The following is an 18,097-nucleotide window of genomic DNA, read 5'->3' on the forward strand; positions in this document are numbered from 1 at the left end:
AGCTCCTGGTGGATACTTTTATCAGAATCCCAAAGATGCACATGAAATAATTTCTTCTGGACCACAGACACGATCGAACTTAAAAAATAAAAAAGCCGATAAATACTGCCAACCCAATCTTGTCTTTCGTCTCTCCCTCCTCGCATCAAATGGAATCTTGTCAACCGCTTAAACATAAATATTAAAATAATAAGTGGGACAGACTACAGATCTACTTACAATTCCATCACTTCTGTAGCACCTTTTTTTACCTTTTTACCAATGTATCCGTTTCGTAAAGAACAGAAGTCTGAAAAGCTTACGGACTCACATGACACATCATTAAATATTTAATCACCTTTTTAAGTCCTAAGCCTTTATCATATTTCATCCATCTAGACAGTTCATTCTATAACTATAGATTCCAAGGCCCCCTTTGGAGGGGAAAAAAGAGAAAATGGGGAAGAAAAAAACCTTCTGAGAGGCAGGGTTAAATTATCTCAAAGATGAGTTTCTATTGGCGCTTCAGTGGACATCAGCCTGTAAACCCACCAATCCACAGGAGGGTCAACCGATGGAGTCCATTGTTTTTAGTCTCCAAGAATTGATTTTACAAAAGATGCCACGTCTGTCGCTTTGGATTCGTGTAGGGTGAAAAACGGATGTTGCTGGTGAAGAAAAGAAAAATGCCTTCCGTTAATACTGGTCTCTGACAACGCCTGAGATTAGCAATGGACAGATCTGGTTAGTTAACAAACTAAGTATCCCCATCAGGCTTAAACTAGATTCTTCTACCCCTTCCCAAACCAAGTATACACTCAGGGATGCAAATTCTTAAAGATGTCATTTAGCTGCTGCTCCTCCTATCTTGGTATCGCTTTTTGATTCCATGCCAGGGTATCCACTGCTTTAAAATATACGTATGTAACTAGGCTATATACATCCCATGCATGTGTGCTAAGCAGGCGTGGTAAGCTGCTTCAGTTATGTCCGACTCTGTGCTACCTGATGGACCGTAGCCTGCCAGGGTCCTCTGTCCATGGGATTCTCTGGGCAAGAATACTGGAGTGGGTTGCCATTCCCTTCTCCAGGGGATCTTCCCCACCCAGGGATCGAGCCCATGTCTCTTAGGGCTTCTGCGTTGGCAGGCAGGTTCCTTACCACTAGCGCCACCAGGGAAGCCCGTATACATCCCATCAATGGGTAAATACAAGCAAGAGCAAAGATGGCTCAAAGATTCGGTTTACAAATAAGCCTGTCACCTAGAAAGTAATTTTCAGACAAAGTGGCAAAATAATAAGAAATTTTAGAGATTTACACACACGCAGTTCCCAAGAAGTGAGTGGTAGAATGAGAAACCAGTTTTTGGAACAATAAACAGGCGTTGCTTGTGCTTAACACTGGAGAGCTGGTTTGCACTCAAACAGCTAGCAGTGTTACTTTTTACATCACTTCTATTGATAACAGGGCTTTCCTGGTGGCTCAGACGGTAAAGAACCCGCCTGCAATGTGGGAGACCTGGGTCCAATCCCTGGGAGGATTCCGTGGAGAGCATGGCAGTCCACTCCAGTATTCTTGCCTGGAGAACCCCATGGACAGAGGAGTCTGGAGGGCCACAGTCCATGGGGTCACAAAGAGTCGGAAATGACTGAGCCACTAAGCACAGCACGTTGATAACAAGTGATCCTTATGTCTCTCCACGATGATCTGATCCTTGTGGAAAATAAAGTAGCCTGCCCAACCCTAGGTCTGGGTGGAAAAAAATTCATCTTGGAGATTAAAAACCAAGAAGCAAAAAGGTGGTCTCTGCTCATGCTGCTCAGATTCCGTAAACTTGACATCACGTCCTGCTCTTTGCTGGGGGAAGAAGCATGGTCCAATGCAGGGAGCCACGCGTTTCAAAACGATTCTGAAGGAAACGAAGCTAGAGGCTCTGCCCCAGGGCCGCCCTCCTCGAATAGCTCAACTCGGTGCCGGGAAGCGCCTGGCTGACACCCGGGAACCTCACACCTCCAGTTAGGAGTGGACACATCAGCTCACGGTCCACAGTCCTCCCAGTACAATCAGAACCAAGCGATCAAACCAAAAAGAACAATTCCTCCAGGAGGAACTGAGAGCCTGAGCTAGCAGGGCCCCCTCCCAACTGTCTGGAAGCATTGCTCGTCTCAGCGACCCGTCAACAGCTAAATATGAGCGTTTCTGCACACAGACGTGTAGGTGACTCACTCCGCTTCCCCTGACTTTGAGGATTTTTGTTCACAGCCTACGTGTTGCCTAGCTCTAGGTTTTCTAATTATATTTGTTTTAAACCTGAGAGCAGAGAGCTGGATGACTCAGCCCTGTGGGAACCTAGAATGCCCACCCATGGACATTTTAGAAAACAATGCAAAGAGGAAAGGAACAAAGAAAGCAAGCCCCAAATAAGGTCGGTGGTCACCACTAAGTACAGTGACTCAAAAAAAAAAAAAAGAGAGGTTTTCTGGCTTTGCCATTGGGTGCTTCATAGCCACGATATTAACCAGAGCCCCAGGCGTGGGCGCAGCCTCTGGAGCCCCCCCGGATGAATACACTACTTCTGATCACTACCCACTTACACAGCACCCTTACCGAGTGTTTTACCATCGTGCTTATTAGCTTTCCCACATCCCCTCGACATTTAGAGATCTTTTCATGTCCTTTGAAGCCTTTCACTATCAAAACAGGCCACGTCCGGTCTCAGCGTGTCTCAGGGACTACGCCCGACGCCCGCCACCCCATTCTCCTGTCTTGTGGTCGGTGGGTGGCTCAGGGGACCTAGCCTAGGTCTGCGACGGAATTCAATAACCGCACCTGATGTCTCAAAGAAAAAAAACAACTCCTCAGGCACCTCTCGGTTTAGTCTCAGGCTGGGAAAGCACCGTGAGAGCCAGGGGCAGGGGGAGCAGGCAGGCGTGTGGACATGGGAACTGTGACGTGTCTCCTGTGTGGGTTTTGAGGCTGTAAAAGGCTGGGAGGGAACCAGTCCCTTCTAGAAGCGGCCGACTAAGAATAGCAACCAGGACACAGCAGAGGAGACGCCGTGGAATCGCCCCCAGACCACAGACCCAGGCTGAGCGTCTCAGAAGGTGGGGGGAGGGCACTGGACTTCCCTGGTGGTCAAGGGGTGAAAAATCCCGCCTGCCGACGCAGGGCACACGGGTTCGATCCCTGGTCCGGGAAGAGCCCGCGTGTCACGGGTCCACAGCTACTGAAGCCGGCGTGCCTGGCGCATGCGCACCGCGACGAAGAGAGGCGCCCGGCCTCTGCAACTCGAGAAGGCCGTGCGCAGCAATGAAGACCCCGCGCAGCCATGAATTAATTAATGAAGAGGGGCCCGGTACAAGGAGAACTTAACACCCAGCCTGGAGCATCGCCACCAGCGCTAAGAGTCTCCAGTTCCCCTGCAAAACCACAGTTTAGGTCAGTCAGCCCTGCCTAGGGCTTCCCTGGAGGCCCAGATGGTAAGGAACCCGCCTGCCAATGCAGAAGACGCAGGTTTGACCCCTGGGTGGGGAAGATCCCCGGGAGGAGGAAATGGCAACCCACTCCAGTGTTCTTGCCTGGAGAATCCCATGGACAGAGGGGCCTGGCAAGCTACAGTCCATGAAGTCACCGAGTTGGATACACCTTAGCAACTAAACAACATCATCTCTGTTTAACACTGTGGTTCAATCTAGGACATCCCAGGACATTCAGAGGACATGATCACCTCCCTGGACCATCACTTGCATCACCTGGGTTTTGTTTCTGGTGGTTTCCATCTAGGACAGGGGTCAACAATGGATGAACTGGGGGCCCAATCCAGCGGACTGCCTATTTCTGAAACAGAGTTTTATTGGTGCACAGCTGCACTCCTGTGTCTACCCACTGGCTATGGCAGCTCTCATGCTAAAACAGAAGTCGAGTTGTCGTAGCAGCCCACAGAGCCTGAAGTATTTACTTTCTTGTTGTCCGATCTTTTGCAAACCTACGGACTGTAGCCCACCAGACTTCCCCGTCCATGGGATTCTCCAGGCGAAAAATACTGGAGTGGGTCGCCATTTTCTTCTCCAGGGGATCTTCCCGACCCAGGGTTCGAACCTGCGTGTCCTGCGTGGGCAGTTTGTTTACCACGAGTCACCTGGGAAGCCCGAACCCTGTCTATGCAACAATTCTTTATAAAAACGCTGGCTGGCCCCATACCCCATAGAGCAAGTCCTACTCAGTTACGGCCCCCAGTGGGAGCTTGAAAGAGAAAGCAAATGAGATGACCTTCCTGTCCACACCTCAATCCAAACAAGGAACAAAAAACATTTGGGATTTCTATAAGAGGTACATGTCTGGGTTGGGGCCTTAATTATACTGTTCTTCACCTGGAAAGAGGGTTTTTTTTTTTTTCTACCTCTTCACCAACTCCTACAACCTCAACAGTCGCCTCTCAGCATGTGTTTTCCTGAGGCTTCAGCCGAAGCGTTTGGACTCAGAGTTTCCACTGAGAAACCTCAGTCCCACCGGAAAGCAGGAGGCAGTCATGACCTCACAAGGCAAGTCATCCCAGTGCCATGAAGATGAGCACCGTAAAAGGCGGGAGTGGGGGCGGTGACCCGCACGGAACTACAGCCCTAATGCCAGACCACCAGAGCCCACGGTGTCCGGACAGAGTGCAAAGGCAGCTTCAACATCAGTTGCCCAAGGGTGTTAAGCGAGGACTCCGCAATTTTTCTCAAGTGTGCTCCATTGAAACCTCTGATAAGCAGCCACTTGGAAGGGGGAAAACGTGGTATGCATTTTCAATAGTCAGACACATAAAGCAAACATACTTTCATCTGAAGAAAAAGTGACAAAGGCACCTTGAAAACAAGAGTAGAGAACCCCCCACAAACCGCTCTATGCGGGTTGCACTTTATGTGGAATCAAAGTTTAAAATGCTCTGGGGGTTGCACAAGAATTCTAAAACAAAGTAGCCAGGATTGAAAAGGCCCCCGACTGGCTACTATCTACATAAGCAGAGGGGAAATGTTGAACCCAAACGTGCTGCAGGCTAAGATCTTCTCAAGCATGAATCATCTCCCCTTCTGCCTCAACTGTGGGTGTTAGTTGAATGCTGAGTCCCCATGGGCTGCCTTTATATTTCATTGCATTATTTTTTTTAATTTTTATTTATTTATTGGCCACGCCGAGTGACATGTAGGATCTTAGTTCCCTGCTGCTGCTGCTAAGTCGCTTGTCGTGTCCAACTCTGTGCGACCCCATAGATGGCAGCCCACCAGGCTCCACCGTCCCTGGGAGTCTCCAGGCAAGAACACTGGAGTGGGTTGCCATTTGCTTCTCCACTTAGTTCCCTGACCAGGGATCAAACTCATGACTCCTGTAGTGGAAATGCAAAGTCCTAACCACTGGACCACCAGGCAAGTCCCGAGGCTGCCTTTCTATTTTATTGGTTTATTTTTATTTATTTATTTATTGGCCAGGCTGTGAGGCTTTCGGGATCTTAGTTCCCAGACCAGGGATTGAACCCACGTCCCCTGCAGTACCGGCGTGGAGTCTTAGCCACTGGACCATCAGGAAAATCCCAGGGCTGCCTTTTTAAAGGGGACAAAGATGCCCAGTCCGTCTCTCCTCAGACTCTTCCCAGCATCTATTCAGTCATCCAGTCGACATATAGTTCAGACTTAAATTCAAGCTTAACCAGAAGAACTGAAAATCCATGGGATCTGCTGAGACCATCCAGTTCTGCTCTCTCATCTCCTGGCAACTTGCAAGTATACGGTCGAGTGGTGTTAACTCTAGTCCTCACGCTGTGCTTTATACCCCAGGTCTTACTCATCTGGTAAACAGAAACTTGTGCTCTTTGACCACCTTTATCCATTGCCCCCAGCCCACACACCCCTGGCAACCACCAGTCTATGCTCCGTAAGTTTTTTTTTTAAGATTCTACATTTAAGTGAGATCATGCAGTATTTGCTTTTTCTGTCTGACTTATTTCACTTAGAATAATGCCCTCAAGCTTCACCCACGTTGTTGTAAATAACAGGATTTCCTTTTTTAATGCTTGAGTAATATTCCATTGTGTGTGTATGTGCATATGTATTATGTTTTCTTTATCTCTGTATTCATTAATGGACACTCAGATTGTTTCCACATCTTGGCTGAGATAAATAATGCTGCAGTGAACTTGGGGGTTCAGCTATTTCTTCAAGATAGTGATTTCATTTCCTTCAGATCTGTGCCCAGAAGTGGAATCATTAATCATCAGATGGTGCTATTTTTAATTTTGTGAGGTTTTCTGTCCTGGCTGGACCAGGTCACATCCCACCAGGGAGCCTCTTTTCTCTGCATCTTCCCCAGAGTTCCTCTCTTATCTTTCAAACCTTCCAGATGTGATATGATGCCTGACTGCGTTTTTTTTTTTTTTTTTAATAATACGTTCTTTTTTAAAAGACTTTTTTTTTTAATGTGGGCCATTTTTAACGTCCTTGTTGAATTTGTTACAATACTGCTTCTGTTTTGTGTTCGGGTTTTCTGGCCACGAGGCACGTGGGATCTTAACTCCCTGACCAGGGATCGAACTGGCACCCACTGCATTAGGAAGGCAGAGAATTAACCACTAGACCACCTGGGAAGTCCAGATCATGATTTAGATGTCATTCACTTCCCCTGTTCCAACTGTTAGTATGGACTCATCTACACCCCCTAACAATACTCACCATAAGCTCTGGATATGTTGGCCTTTCTTTGGAATTCTTCTTCAAGCTTAAAGGAAAAAAAAAATCACATTAAAATCTAGAAACCATCTGTGTTTCCACTAGACTAGGATTTCAGTACCTGCAGAAGACCAAACAGAACCACCTTTAAAAATGTACTGAAAACATAAATCTCCTGCCTTGACTTTCCTCTTCAGTTATACTTCCCAAGGATGTTTGAAATCACTCTGTACCTTAACAGGAAGGGTAAGGCTGTGTGTGTTTCCTTATGTTTCTTTACCAATGACATAAAAACTAGCTTTTATTATGTATCAAAATATATATTCACTTTCCTTCAAAACGGCTTTTAATCCACCCCCTCTTGCAAAGACCCTGGCAGGTGTTTCTTAAATTACAGTTGTTGTCTGTTCATTGTCTCCAATACCGGGTTCTCTCTGCTTCTGATCTCCTTGCAGGTACAATTTGCTTTTATATGCTCCCTGCTGAAACTGCTTGAGACAGAAGCACTACGGATGTAGAATGCCTAAGGTCACTGCTGCTTGACGGCCGCTCGGCTGATGACCGGGAAAGCACGCTGGCCGTGGACTTAGCAGTGCTTCTTCTCAGAAACCCCTGCTGGCCCTGCACTACGCAAGGGGTGCCCGTCATCCAGCCGTCTGTACACACAGACCTTTAATCACATCTGATACCAGAGGCAACAGTCATAAAACCACAGTGAGAAGAGACCCACCCCTTCATCCACCTGCAGCCTTAAAATGGAAAAGAAAGTTTATTTGGAGTTGGAACCCCAGGTTACAGAATGGAGGAAAGGATGGTTTTGAAAAGTATGATTTGCGAGGTAACCTGCAGAGCCCTCTGCCCATGGGCCCTAAAACCATCCACGAATGGAAAGGACATCTGCCTGGCGTGGAAGGAACTCAAAAAGTGACAGAACATTGGGTGGCCGGGATTTGCGCTGATGACCACGGGGAGCAAGGGAGACCTGCGAGGTGTGACCTGAGCCCCGCTCCGTGGAGGGCAACAATCAAGGGCAGGCCCGGATGCAGAGCCAGAGAGGGAAACGGCTGAAATGCTTGGGACTGAAAAACACTCGAAATGAAAGAAAAAAGGAAGCTTTTTGAATCAAAACAGCCGAGAGCAGCCTCCCTATGGACTCCAGGCAGCTCTGCGGTGGAGGGCAGGGAGCCTGAGACGGGGAATAGGCAGAGGCGGAGACAGAGAGCTGACTGCGGGCGGATCCACACCCAGCGACCTCACTGCCTGGACAGCCGAAGAGAGAGCGTCCGTCTCAACTGAGGCTCAAACAAGAATGAGTGAGAAAGGAGACCAGCAGCATCACGGCCGGGCTGGCCAGGGAAGGCATCTCTGAGCGAAACGAGGAGACCTCCAGCTCCCACCGATGAAGCCTCCTGTGCCTACGTGCTGCGACTCCGGAAGGCTCCACCAGCGGTCCCCAGATGCAGGTGGCTTTGCCGTCCAAGGCACACTCGGGGGCGTCTGGAGGCACTTCTGGTTAACGCAGCTGGTGGTGCTGGGGGCCGTAATTCACATCTAACAGGCAGAAACCGAGGCTGTCGCTCAACATCCCATAATGCCCAGGACGGTTCCCCAGCAACCACTTTGATTTACTTTTATTTCTTTTTTTGAGAAGTATAGGAAAAAACACAACTATTGGAGGACGACTGCTCTACAGTATTGTGTTGGCCTCCGCCACACGTCAAGATTTATCTTTTCAAAAAAGAATTCCTAAAACCTCAAAGATTGCTGCTGAACAGGTTATTTTTGACTTATGGCCTCCGATTAGAAAGCTTGAAATGTACAAGCACCACTGCAGAGTATTGACGGAAAATATTTACACAGCACACCAAAGCTGTTTATTGATTTAATATAACTGATACAACCCATTCTCTCCACCTTTTAAATCAAGAACACTTCAAAACACGGGCTAAGAATAGCAAAATACTCAGGGTGAGGTTAGGGAGAAAAGCAAATTTTCCACGTTGAATAGGAAGCACTTGAAATTCAGCACCAAATAACAACTGTGGAGTTCAAAGCTACACCAATTTCTTTTTGGATCCGAGTCAGACTTTTGAATTTTCAAGTGGCTTGTCGTTTTCAAGCGTGCAATTAGCTAACTGCCCTAATTCCCCTTCCAAATGCCACAACACAAACTCCTGACCGTAGCTGACACTAAAACACAGCTTCGTGCCGTGCTGAGAACTGCTAGCTTCACGTTTGTGCTGAGCCGAGGGGTTCTGCCCCTCCGAATCCCCCCGAACTGACCGTTTCCCAGAAGGACTCCTGGGAACATCTGCAGAAGAAAAACACAGCTCGCCTCCCAAGCCATACATTTGTCCTGAGCTTTGTAAATACCCAGGGCCTCTTTTTACTCCTTCCTGAACAAGCCAGCAACTATGTTTGATCGTCTCTGTTTTGTGCCTGTTTCTCTGAGTCAGACAGGACCAGCGTCTGGGTGGGTCTCTGACCTCCAACGGACTTCGGGCCGGTGGACGGGGCACTGAGCTCTTAAACAGGCCTGAAGGCTCAGCAGGAAGGAAGTCAAGCTTTGGGGCACTTGGCTCAGCTGGTCTCTAGGGAGCGACTCTCAGTCCCCAAGCCTGTGTCCAGCTGAATGAGGTTATGGTGAAAGAACGCAAGCGTGCCAAGATTCCATTTTAGTAGAAACTCATTTGTGAAACCTTCTGCAAGACCAGGGTGTAAGGCCTTTCCATTTCTCTATTGTGAATCCCAAACAAGGCCTAGATGGCCAGTGTCTCCTGATTCAGGAACTCTTTAAAGGCCCTGAGATAAGAAAGCCACGTGGGTGTCCATGGTGGCTCAGTGGTGAAGAATATGCCTGCCAGTGCAGGGGACACGGGTTCGATCCCTGGCCCAGGAAGATCCCACATGGCGTGGAGCAACTAAGCCTGCGCCTGTGCTCTAGAGCCCGGGAGACAATCCTGAGTCCATGAGCTGCAACTGCTGAAGCCCACGTGCCTGGAGCCCGTGGTTGGCAGCAAGAGAACCCACCACGTGAGAAGCCCGCATGCCACAAGTGGAGAGGAGCTCCCCTCTCTGAGACCAGGGAAAGGCCGAGCAGCAACAAAGACGCGGCACAGCCAAAAATAAAAATAAACAGATAAATAAACGAAATTATATATAAAAAAAGAAAGCCACGTGTAGGGAAGGAAGAGTAAGAAAACGCTTGTTTGAAAATAAGTACAGAAAGGAAGGATTTGTAGGAAATCTCTGTTGTTGCTGCTTTTCTTCAAGTTCATATGGAATAAACATCTTGACTTGCTTTGGTTTTCTCTCCTCCCCTCACCCCCTCTGATGTTACTGCTAAAGAAGGATGCCAGCAGAACCCTGGACTCTATCAAGTCATAATTTGGAGAGTGATAGCAGATGAATGCCCTACTCCACCGCAAAAATCAGATCACAGCATCCGGTCCCATCACTTCATGGCAAACAGAAGGGGAACAAGTGGAAACGGTGACAGAGTTTATTTTCTTAAGCTCCAAAATCACTGCAGACGGTGACTGCAGCCACAAAACTAAAAGATGTTTGCTCCTTGGGAGATTAGCTATGATAAACCTAGGCAGCATATTAAAAAGCAGAGACATCACTTTGCCGACAAAAGTCCATATATCCCAAGCTCTGGGTTTTCCCGTAGTCATGTACTGATGTGAGAGCTGGACCATAAAGAAGGCTGACTGCCAAAGAATTGATGCTTTCAAACTGTGGTGCTAGAGAATACTCTTGAGGGTTTGAGGGTCCCATGGACTTCAAGGAGATCAAACTAGTCCATCCTAAAGGAAATCAACCCTTAATATTCACTGGAAGAACTGATGCTGAAGCTGAAGCTCCAGTACTTTGGCCACCTGATGCAAAGAGCTGGAAAAGACCCTGATGCTGGGAAGGACTGAAGGCGGGAGGATAATGGGGTGACAGAGGATGAGATGGTTGGATGGCATCACCAACTCAATGGACATGAGTTTGAGTAAACTCCAGGAGATGGTGAAGGACAAGGAGGCCTGGCGTGCTGCAGTCCACAGGGTCACAAAGAGTCAGATATGCCTGAATGACTGAACAACCACAACAGCTGTCAGCTGACCAGCAGTGACCAGAGGAGTGTGACCACCAAGCGGAAGCCCCAGACGAAAGCGCAGCAGCAGAGGATGCAGCTCCCGGGACTAAACAGAGAGAAGAGAAGCGCACAAAGCCAGCCCTGGCAACAGCGTGAAGACACTCTGCCCTGTGGGCGGGGCTGGCCAGCAGCTGACAGAGAGCGGCCACACAGGAAGCTGCAACTTTCACAAACGCGTGCAAACGTGAAAATTAGGGAACTTTCAGTTCTCCAAGGCTTTCATTTAAAAAACAAAAGAAACCTGTGAAAAGCTTTAACACTTTGACTCTAGGGGAAGTTCTAAGTAAGAAGAAAAGTTGATGAAAGATAAATAAAGTAATTGAATGATTTCTCAATGAACTGTAGAAGAGAAGCAGCTTTCTGAAGAGAACAACCGTCCGCAGATGGCAGGCATAAGTCAGGGGTTCTGACGACAGGCCTCCAGGAAAATGATGTGGGAACATCCCATCAGGTATTCAGGACCACCCCCTCCCAGACCAATTAAATCAGAACCTCTGAGGCCCAGGGGCACACCTGAAAGGTCTGTCACGTTGTATAAGCAGGCAACGGGAGTTGAGAACCATTAGGTTAAACTGGATTCACACCAGCCCACCTGGCTTTCTCAAGCTTTTCACACCAGCTTTGTTCTTATCAAAGTTTTCTGCAGTTCCCAGAATCTTGGGGAAAAGGGCCAGGTGGGAGAAAGGTTACAAAGCAGAGAGTCTGAAAAGCTTCCTTAAATAAGATCCTTCCTCCTCACCACCCCTCTGGAGAATGACCGGTCTGAACCATCCAAGACAAATCATCCCTTTCCTCCGTGACCTTTAAACCCTCGACGACGAGGAACAAACAGCAGGCACCGGGTCCTTGAAACCAGAAGGCACGATCCTGAAGCCCTCTCAGCCGGGCAGGTGCACAGCACACCTGGAGGCTCCGGCAAGGAGAGCAGAGAGGGGGTACCGCCCGGGCGCCCAGGGGAAGTGCTGATACGCATCCAGCGGCATCCAGCAGGCGAGCATCACGCCGCCCATCACTCCAGCCTCTCCGGCCACTCAGCCAAGAATAAAACAAAAACAACGGCACGTCGGCCTCGTATGTCTTTAGGGGAAAGCACCAGGGTGACGGGCCTAGAGCTGGTGAAAAACCCAAGGGGCCTTTGCTTCACAAGCAACAGACAGCTGCTTGGTGTTACCACGTTTTCCAGTAAAAGCTGTGTTCAGAATGCCTCTTCCAAAGCGCGTGGAGGCCAAGGAAGGGTAACCTTGGGGAAGCTAGCCTCTCCAACGGGAGGCGGAATGCCAGCCCCTTTCTTAGCTCCGAGTGAGCAGAGCCGGTCCCCTGGGCAACCACAGCCGGGCTTCCAGCATCTCCGACGGCCTCTGCCCCGGCTCACAGCTGCACGGCAGCACCCAGGATCACAGCCTGCGCTCCGTCATGGCATCATTTTTCCAGCATCCCTTGCAATGATCATCAGTATCAAGTCATGCTGGGCACCCTGGGGCCCGTGCAGACGGAAATCACCAGGTTTTCTGGAGAAAAACAATCCCCTCTTCTAGTTTCCTCAATTCCACCAGCAATTTCCATGAAAACAAACTCACGGCATCAGTATGGCTCCTTCCATCTCTTCCCCCCCAACTTTCTTTTCCCTTCTTAGACGTGCCCCCTCCCCAGCCGGAACTGTCCACTGTCCACTTCCGGGCAAGCAGAGCCATCAGTGAGCAAGCCTTCTCTAAGAATCAGCCTAAAACACCAGAATCACTTGGTAAGACTTCCAGGTGCCTAAGGGAAGCTCTGAATGTAGCCTCCGTCGTCTTCTCCAGGCTTATTCTTTGCGTCATATCTCCTCCCCACCCGAGCCCTCCAGTGGGTCCCCCACCTCTCTCTTTATGCCCTGGCCCACATCAGATGGCTCAGCCTCTCATCAAACAGTTTCCCACGCCTGTGTCAGGGTGCATGAGATTCCTCCCACCTGGAACACCTTCTCCTCCTCCACTTCCCTTTTCCCTGGCACACACCTCACCTGGTCCCAGCTCAGGATTTATCTCCTCCAGAAACTCTCCCCTAAGGCCTTTCCTCTGAGATCCCCCCAAAGACCCAGTGCCCGTTTCCCTCTGGACCTGGGCTAGAATGACTGAGCTGGGACACTCCCCTCTGTGGCTCTGAGCTCAGCGGGGACCAGGCAGAGCCGTCTTTGTTGCTTAGCAACGAGGATACACTCCATCAACACTGGGAGTGGATGTGGGCACGTGGATTAGACCAATGGAGGAAGTCAGGAGGACCCCTTCCGCCTTCACCCTGGCTTCTGGGAGACGCGCTCTCTTACCACTGTGAGGTAAAGTCAACAAACTCTTCGGAGAACTTGTCTGCGGGCAGCTGCGGCGACGGCTCCTCCACCACCTGTTTGAGCTGCTGGAAAGGAGTCCCCCACGAGTCGTAGGGAAACCGGAGGATGGCCAGCTCGATCTGGAAGGGAGAGGTACACAGGAGGTGAGAGCTGACTCTGGGCTACTGTGTACCGGGCAGCTGCTGGGGCATCCATGTCATCCCAGGAGGCGGAGGGCAACCGGACGGGGACAGTCCGGTGAAACGTGCAGAGGGGACGCCAACGATGCCGTGTTCGCTAGCGGTGTGCCCCCACGTCCTGGAGCTGGGGGTGACATCGTCCGGGAGACAGCCCCTCACCAAGAGGAAATCCACCTGGAATATTCACCAGAAGGACTGATGCTGAAGCTCCAGTACTTTGGCCACCTGATGCGAAGAGCCGACTCACTGGGAAAGACCCTGACGCTGGGGAAGATTGAGGGCAGGAGGAGAAGGGGACGACAGAGGATGAGACAGCTGGATAGCATCACTGACTTGATGAACATGAGTTTGAGTAATCATCCAGCTGGTGATGGACAGGGAGGCCTGGCATGCTGCAGTCCACGGGGTCACAAAGAGTCGAACACCACTGAGGGACTGAACAATAACCTCACTGAAACCCAGTGTGGCACTTCATAAAACTGTGAGCCAGCAGTGTGCAACTTCAGGATGAAAGGGGCCAGGTTTTCAAACGTTTAGTCTAAAAAGCACTTCTCGCCCGAAGACGCTTACCTCTGCTGCCATCTGCTGGCCACACGCTGGAATGAAAACAAACAGGGCCAAAGGACTGCTCGGTTTTTGGACTTGAGTAAAGGCCGCCTTGCTGTTACAAGATCACGTGCCTTCTGGGCAAGGACGTGAAATAGCTCACGGGATTTACTCAGCTGCTGTGTCTGGGAAGGAACCAGGACCACCATGGATCCTTCCAGACCTCGGTGATCCACTGAAAATTTACGATCAGCAGAGTTACAAATCAGGCTCTCACCGTGTATAACTTCAGGGCTGTGCCTGAGGAAATGAGCCTGTTTGTTAGTATGTGCTGGGGCTATACCTGCAGTCAACAGCCAAGACTGCTCTCATAACCATATTCCGAGAAGCTGAGCCCATGTCTTGGATACAAAGCTCTCCATATTAGCGTCTAGGACGGGTGGCAGAGATTGGGAGTTTGGGATGGACATGTACACAGTGCTGTCTTTAAAACAGACAACCCACAAGGGCCTGCTGTACAGCCCAGGGAACTCGGCTCAACATTTTGTAATAACCTAAGTGGGAAAGGAATTGGAAAAAAAGAGATACAAGTAAACTGCATCACTTCACTGTACACCTGAAACCAGCACCACATTGTGATCAACTACATGGCTGAGAGGACAAAGCATCTGCCTGCAATGCCTGGGTTCAGTCCCTGGGTCAGGAAGGTCCCCTGGAGAAGGGAATGGCCACTCATTCCAGTATTCTTGCCTAGGAAATCCCATGGACAGCGGAGCCTGGCGGGCTACAGTCCATGGGATTGAAAAGAGTCAACTAAGCAACAAACAAAACACGCTCCGATATAAAACAAAAATTTTTTAAAAAAGCTCTATCAGGGTCCACACAGATTCGTGCTCTTGGAGTAGCCTGAGCCTCTGCATGCTTGATTAGAGTAGTTTAAATTTAAACCCTAAGGATAACTCTCAGGAACAGCAGCCAGACCCTCTCGTTTTACAGCTCAGGACAGCGAGACAGCCTGTGTGACTCCATCCGTCACGCAAGGGCACACAACTCCTTGGAGGTGGAATGAAGAGAACTGGGTTTGCCCAGTTCCCGTTCAGTGTTTCTGCCGCCCCGCTCTGCGGACAATCTTGCTCTCTCAGATCAGCTTCAAGGGCGTCCACCTCTTGCTCTTGAGGTCTGCCCCACCGCAGCTTCATGCCCCAATACTCCCTGCCCCCAGCCCACAATTATTATCACACACTACCATGGTGATGCCCAAACTCCAGATGTCGGACTTCACGCTGTATCCCTTCTGGTTGAGCTCTGGGTTTATTCTCTCGGGCTGGAAAGGAGACAGAAAAGGACAACTGAGATGACACTCTTGGCTCAGTAAAGTCTCGGGGGTGGGGTGGCAGTGGCTGCCAAGTGAGCGGCTGTGAGCCATTAACACGCCTCCCGGGCCAGGAGTCTCACTCACGACAGCGAAGACCAACGTCTCCACGGGGTTTACAGACATCTTTTCTTGGAGACGACAATGCGTCAGAGTCCCCTCACAACTCAAAAGCAACTTCAGTTCGGCCTTCCAAAGAGCGTGACATACAGTCGACCATTACGCTGCCCACCTTGAAGTTTCCTCGTTTAAAAGACCAACAGTCCAGGGACTTCCTTTGCAGTCCAGTGGTCAAGCTTCCTCCTTCCAGGGGGGGACATGGGTTCGATCCCTGGCCGGGGAACTAAGATCCCGTATGCTGCAGGGCAACTAAGTTCTGCACCCTGCAACTAAGACTCAAGGCAGCCAAATAAATGAATAAAATACCAACAGTCCAGAACTCAGTGAAAACAATCTGCAAGAGTCACTGGGCTACGGTCTGGTATTAACAACCTCAACCACTTTTAGGTAATCGTGGACACAAAGCTTTTAAATTCCAAGCACGTGTTCATTTCCAAATAGAGTATTTACAGTAGAAGTCCCTTAACTTAAAGGGAATCCCAAGGTCTCTGCCAAAAGCAATGAATCTTCACAGCTACGAAGCTCCCTCGGGACTAACGTAACGGACTTGCCTGGGGAATTGCAATTCCTCTCTCTCTGCTATTCTCAACAGACAGCGCAGAGTGGAGAACTGGGCTTTATATAGTGCTTTTTCAGAGAGTATACCTCTTCCTCTGATTTTTTTTTTTTTCAAATATAAGAGAAGGAAGGGCCTCGGGATTTTAGACAGGAGACATTTAAGAAGAAAGAAAGTGGAGGATACTTCTTGTGCTTTGGGCGTATTTCAGTGCTCCCTCCTTGGCCGCCCAGGTCGTGATTCCTGGCAGGGTTTGAAGGCACTTGCTCTCCCAACGCCACCCCCAGGCGCTGTACTCACGGCCATGTACGGTTTGCATCCGGCATCGATGGTTTTAGCCACGGAGTCAACCAGGTAGCCGCTGATTCCGAAGTCGCACATCTTCACCTGGCCCAGAGCGTTGATGAGCACGTTGGAGGGCTTGACATCTGCAAGCGGAGAGTCGGGAGCCTGGGGGCGCAGCGGCAGCTCTCTGCCACCAGGGGGCCTGGAGCCTCCACGCCCGCCCCGGCGCGCCCTCAAGACTCATCCCAAAAGGAACTGCCACCCCAGTTACACAACACGAACTACACTCCGATAGAACATGATCTTTTTTAAAAAGAAGGAAAAACACCAAAGCTAAGAAGAAAGGGGGAAAAGCAACTTGATTTCCTTATCATTAAAACTTGTTAATGTTTTTCTTTTTATTGTGGTAGAAGTCACATAACATAAAACATACTGTTTTTTACCATATAACTGTCCAGTTCAGAGGCACTGAATACACTCATATTGTCATGCAACTCTCATCATCATCCATCTCCTGGATTTTCCACCTTCCTAAACTGAAACTCTGTCCCCAGTAAGCACTCACTGCCCATTCTCCCTGCCCTCTCCACCATCCTGACCTCGGCATCTCCCAGTGTACTTTCTGACGCCATGAATTTGACTATTCTAGGTCCCATGCATAAGTGGCATCAAGCAGTATTTGTCTGCACCTACTATATATTGGAATGCATTTCTCTTGAGAGCCCCTTGGACTGCAAGGAGATCCAACCAGTCTATTCTAAAGGAGATCAGTCCTGAGTGTTCTTTGGAAGGACTGATGCTAAAGCTGAAACTCCAGTACTTTGGCCACCTCATGCAAAGAGCTGACTCATTGGAAAAGACCCTGATGCTGGGAGGGATTGGGGGCAGAAGGAGAAGGGGACGACAGAGGATGAGATGGCTGGATGGCATCATGGACCCGATGGACCTGAGTTTGAGTGAACTCCAGGAGTTGGTGATGGACAGGGAGGCCTGGCGTGCTGCGGTTCATGGGGTCACAAAGAGTCGGACACAACTGAGTGGATGAACTGAACTGAACTGAACTGACTATATATTGGAATGCATTTCTAAGGTGGACTTAATATTTTTACTTCGGTTTACCAAAGCAGAGTTTACTAAGTTGACGTGGGTTACGGAAAACTTAAAGGACATACTTATATATACATGAAAGACAGACCCTAAAATGATAATAACAGTGTTCAAAATGAATAGTCACAAAAAAATCCCATGGACAGAGGAGCCTCGTGGGCTACCGGCCATGGGGTCACAAGAGTCGGACACGCCTGAGTGATTAAACCACCACCACCAGAGAGGGTTTACTCTGCAGCTCTTAAACGAACTCCTCAATGAACGTTTTTCATTAGCTCATTCAGTGTCACGTCATTAGTTCTGGTTCTGACGGATCTTGGGTGAGTGGTCTGCTTTCTATTTCATACTTGTCCTTCTCGTCAGACTGGGAATCCATCCATGGAAACAACTGCCTCCTCTAATTTCTCATCTTCATCGTTCCCGTACAGGTGGTGAGAACTTAAAACTTGATGACTGAGCCAAACGCCCAGTTCCCTGGGCAGCTGTCTCTGTTATGCTGGAGGCCTAAGCCCTAGAGATCTGAGCGTTACCGCGCTGTCCCCTCACGAACAAGTCCGTGTTGTGCCCCAAGCATGTATCACGAAGGTGGAGCTTGCGCTAAGTGTTACGATGATGCTTTAAAAGCCCAGCTCCTAATGATCTAGTCTGCATTTAGTGGACTGAAAAGGCAGACTGGGACATAATACATCAACTGTGCTTCTGCAAGAGGTGCGTCAGAAGTTACAGGTGTAACTCATCATAAACCCAGACAGTCCAGGCCAGGAGGCGGGTCACAGAATATG

The 18,097-nt window shown here is 49.4% G+C and overlaps 1 protein-coding gene across 5 annotated transcripts in view; it reads right to left on the reverse strand.

Annotated features, from left to right (window-relative positions):
* Positions 1–306: 306 nt before the first annotated feature.
* Positions 307–18,097, reverse strand: part of MAP2K6 (mitogen-activated protein kinase kinase 6) — a 106,385-nt gene continuing 88,594 nt past the window's right edge. For 4 of the 5 annotated variants that reach the window (XM_005221341.5, XM_005221342.5, XM_059877749.1 and 1 more), the window contains 5 exons: positions 16,224–16,351; positions 15,122–15,199; positions 13,130–13,269; positions 6,684–6,729; positions 307–647 (listed from right to left, as the gene is read on the reverse strand). In XM_005221341.5, coding sequence (XP_005221398.1) covers positions 570–647; positions 6,684–6,729; positions 13,130–13,269; positions 15,122–15,199; positions 16,224–16,351 — 470 coding nt within the window. In that variant the 3' untranslated portion in view covers positions 307–569. 5 annotated transcript variants of the gene reach the window in all.

The sequence above is a fragment of the Bos taurus genome, chromosome 19 (genome assembly GCF_002263795.3).
Source record: "Bos taurus isolate L1 Dominette 01449 registration number 42190680 breed Hereford chromosome 19, ARS-UCD2.0, whole genome shotgun sequence".
NCBI classification, from domain to species: Eukaryota; Metazoa; Chordata; class Mammalia; order Artiodactyla; family Bovidae; genus Bos; species Bos taurus.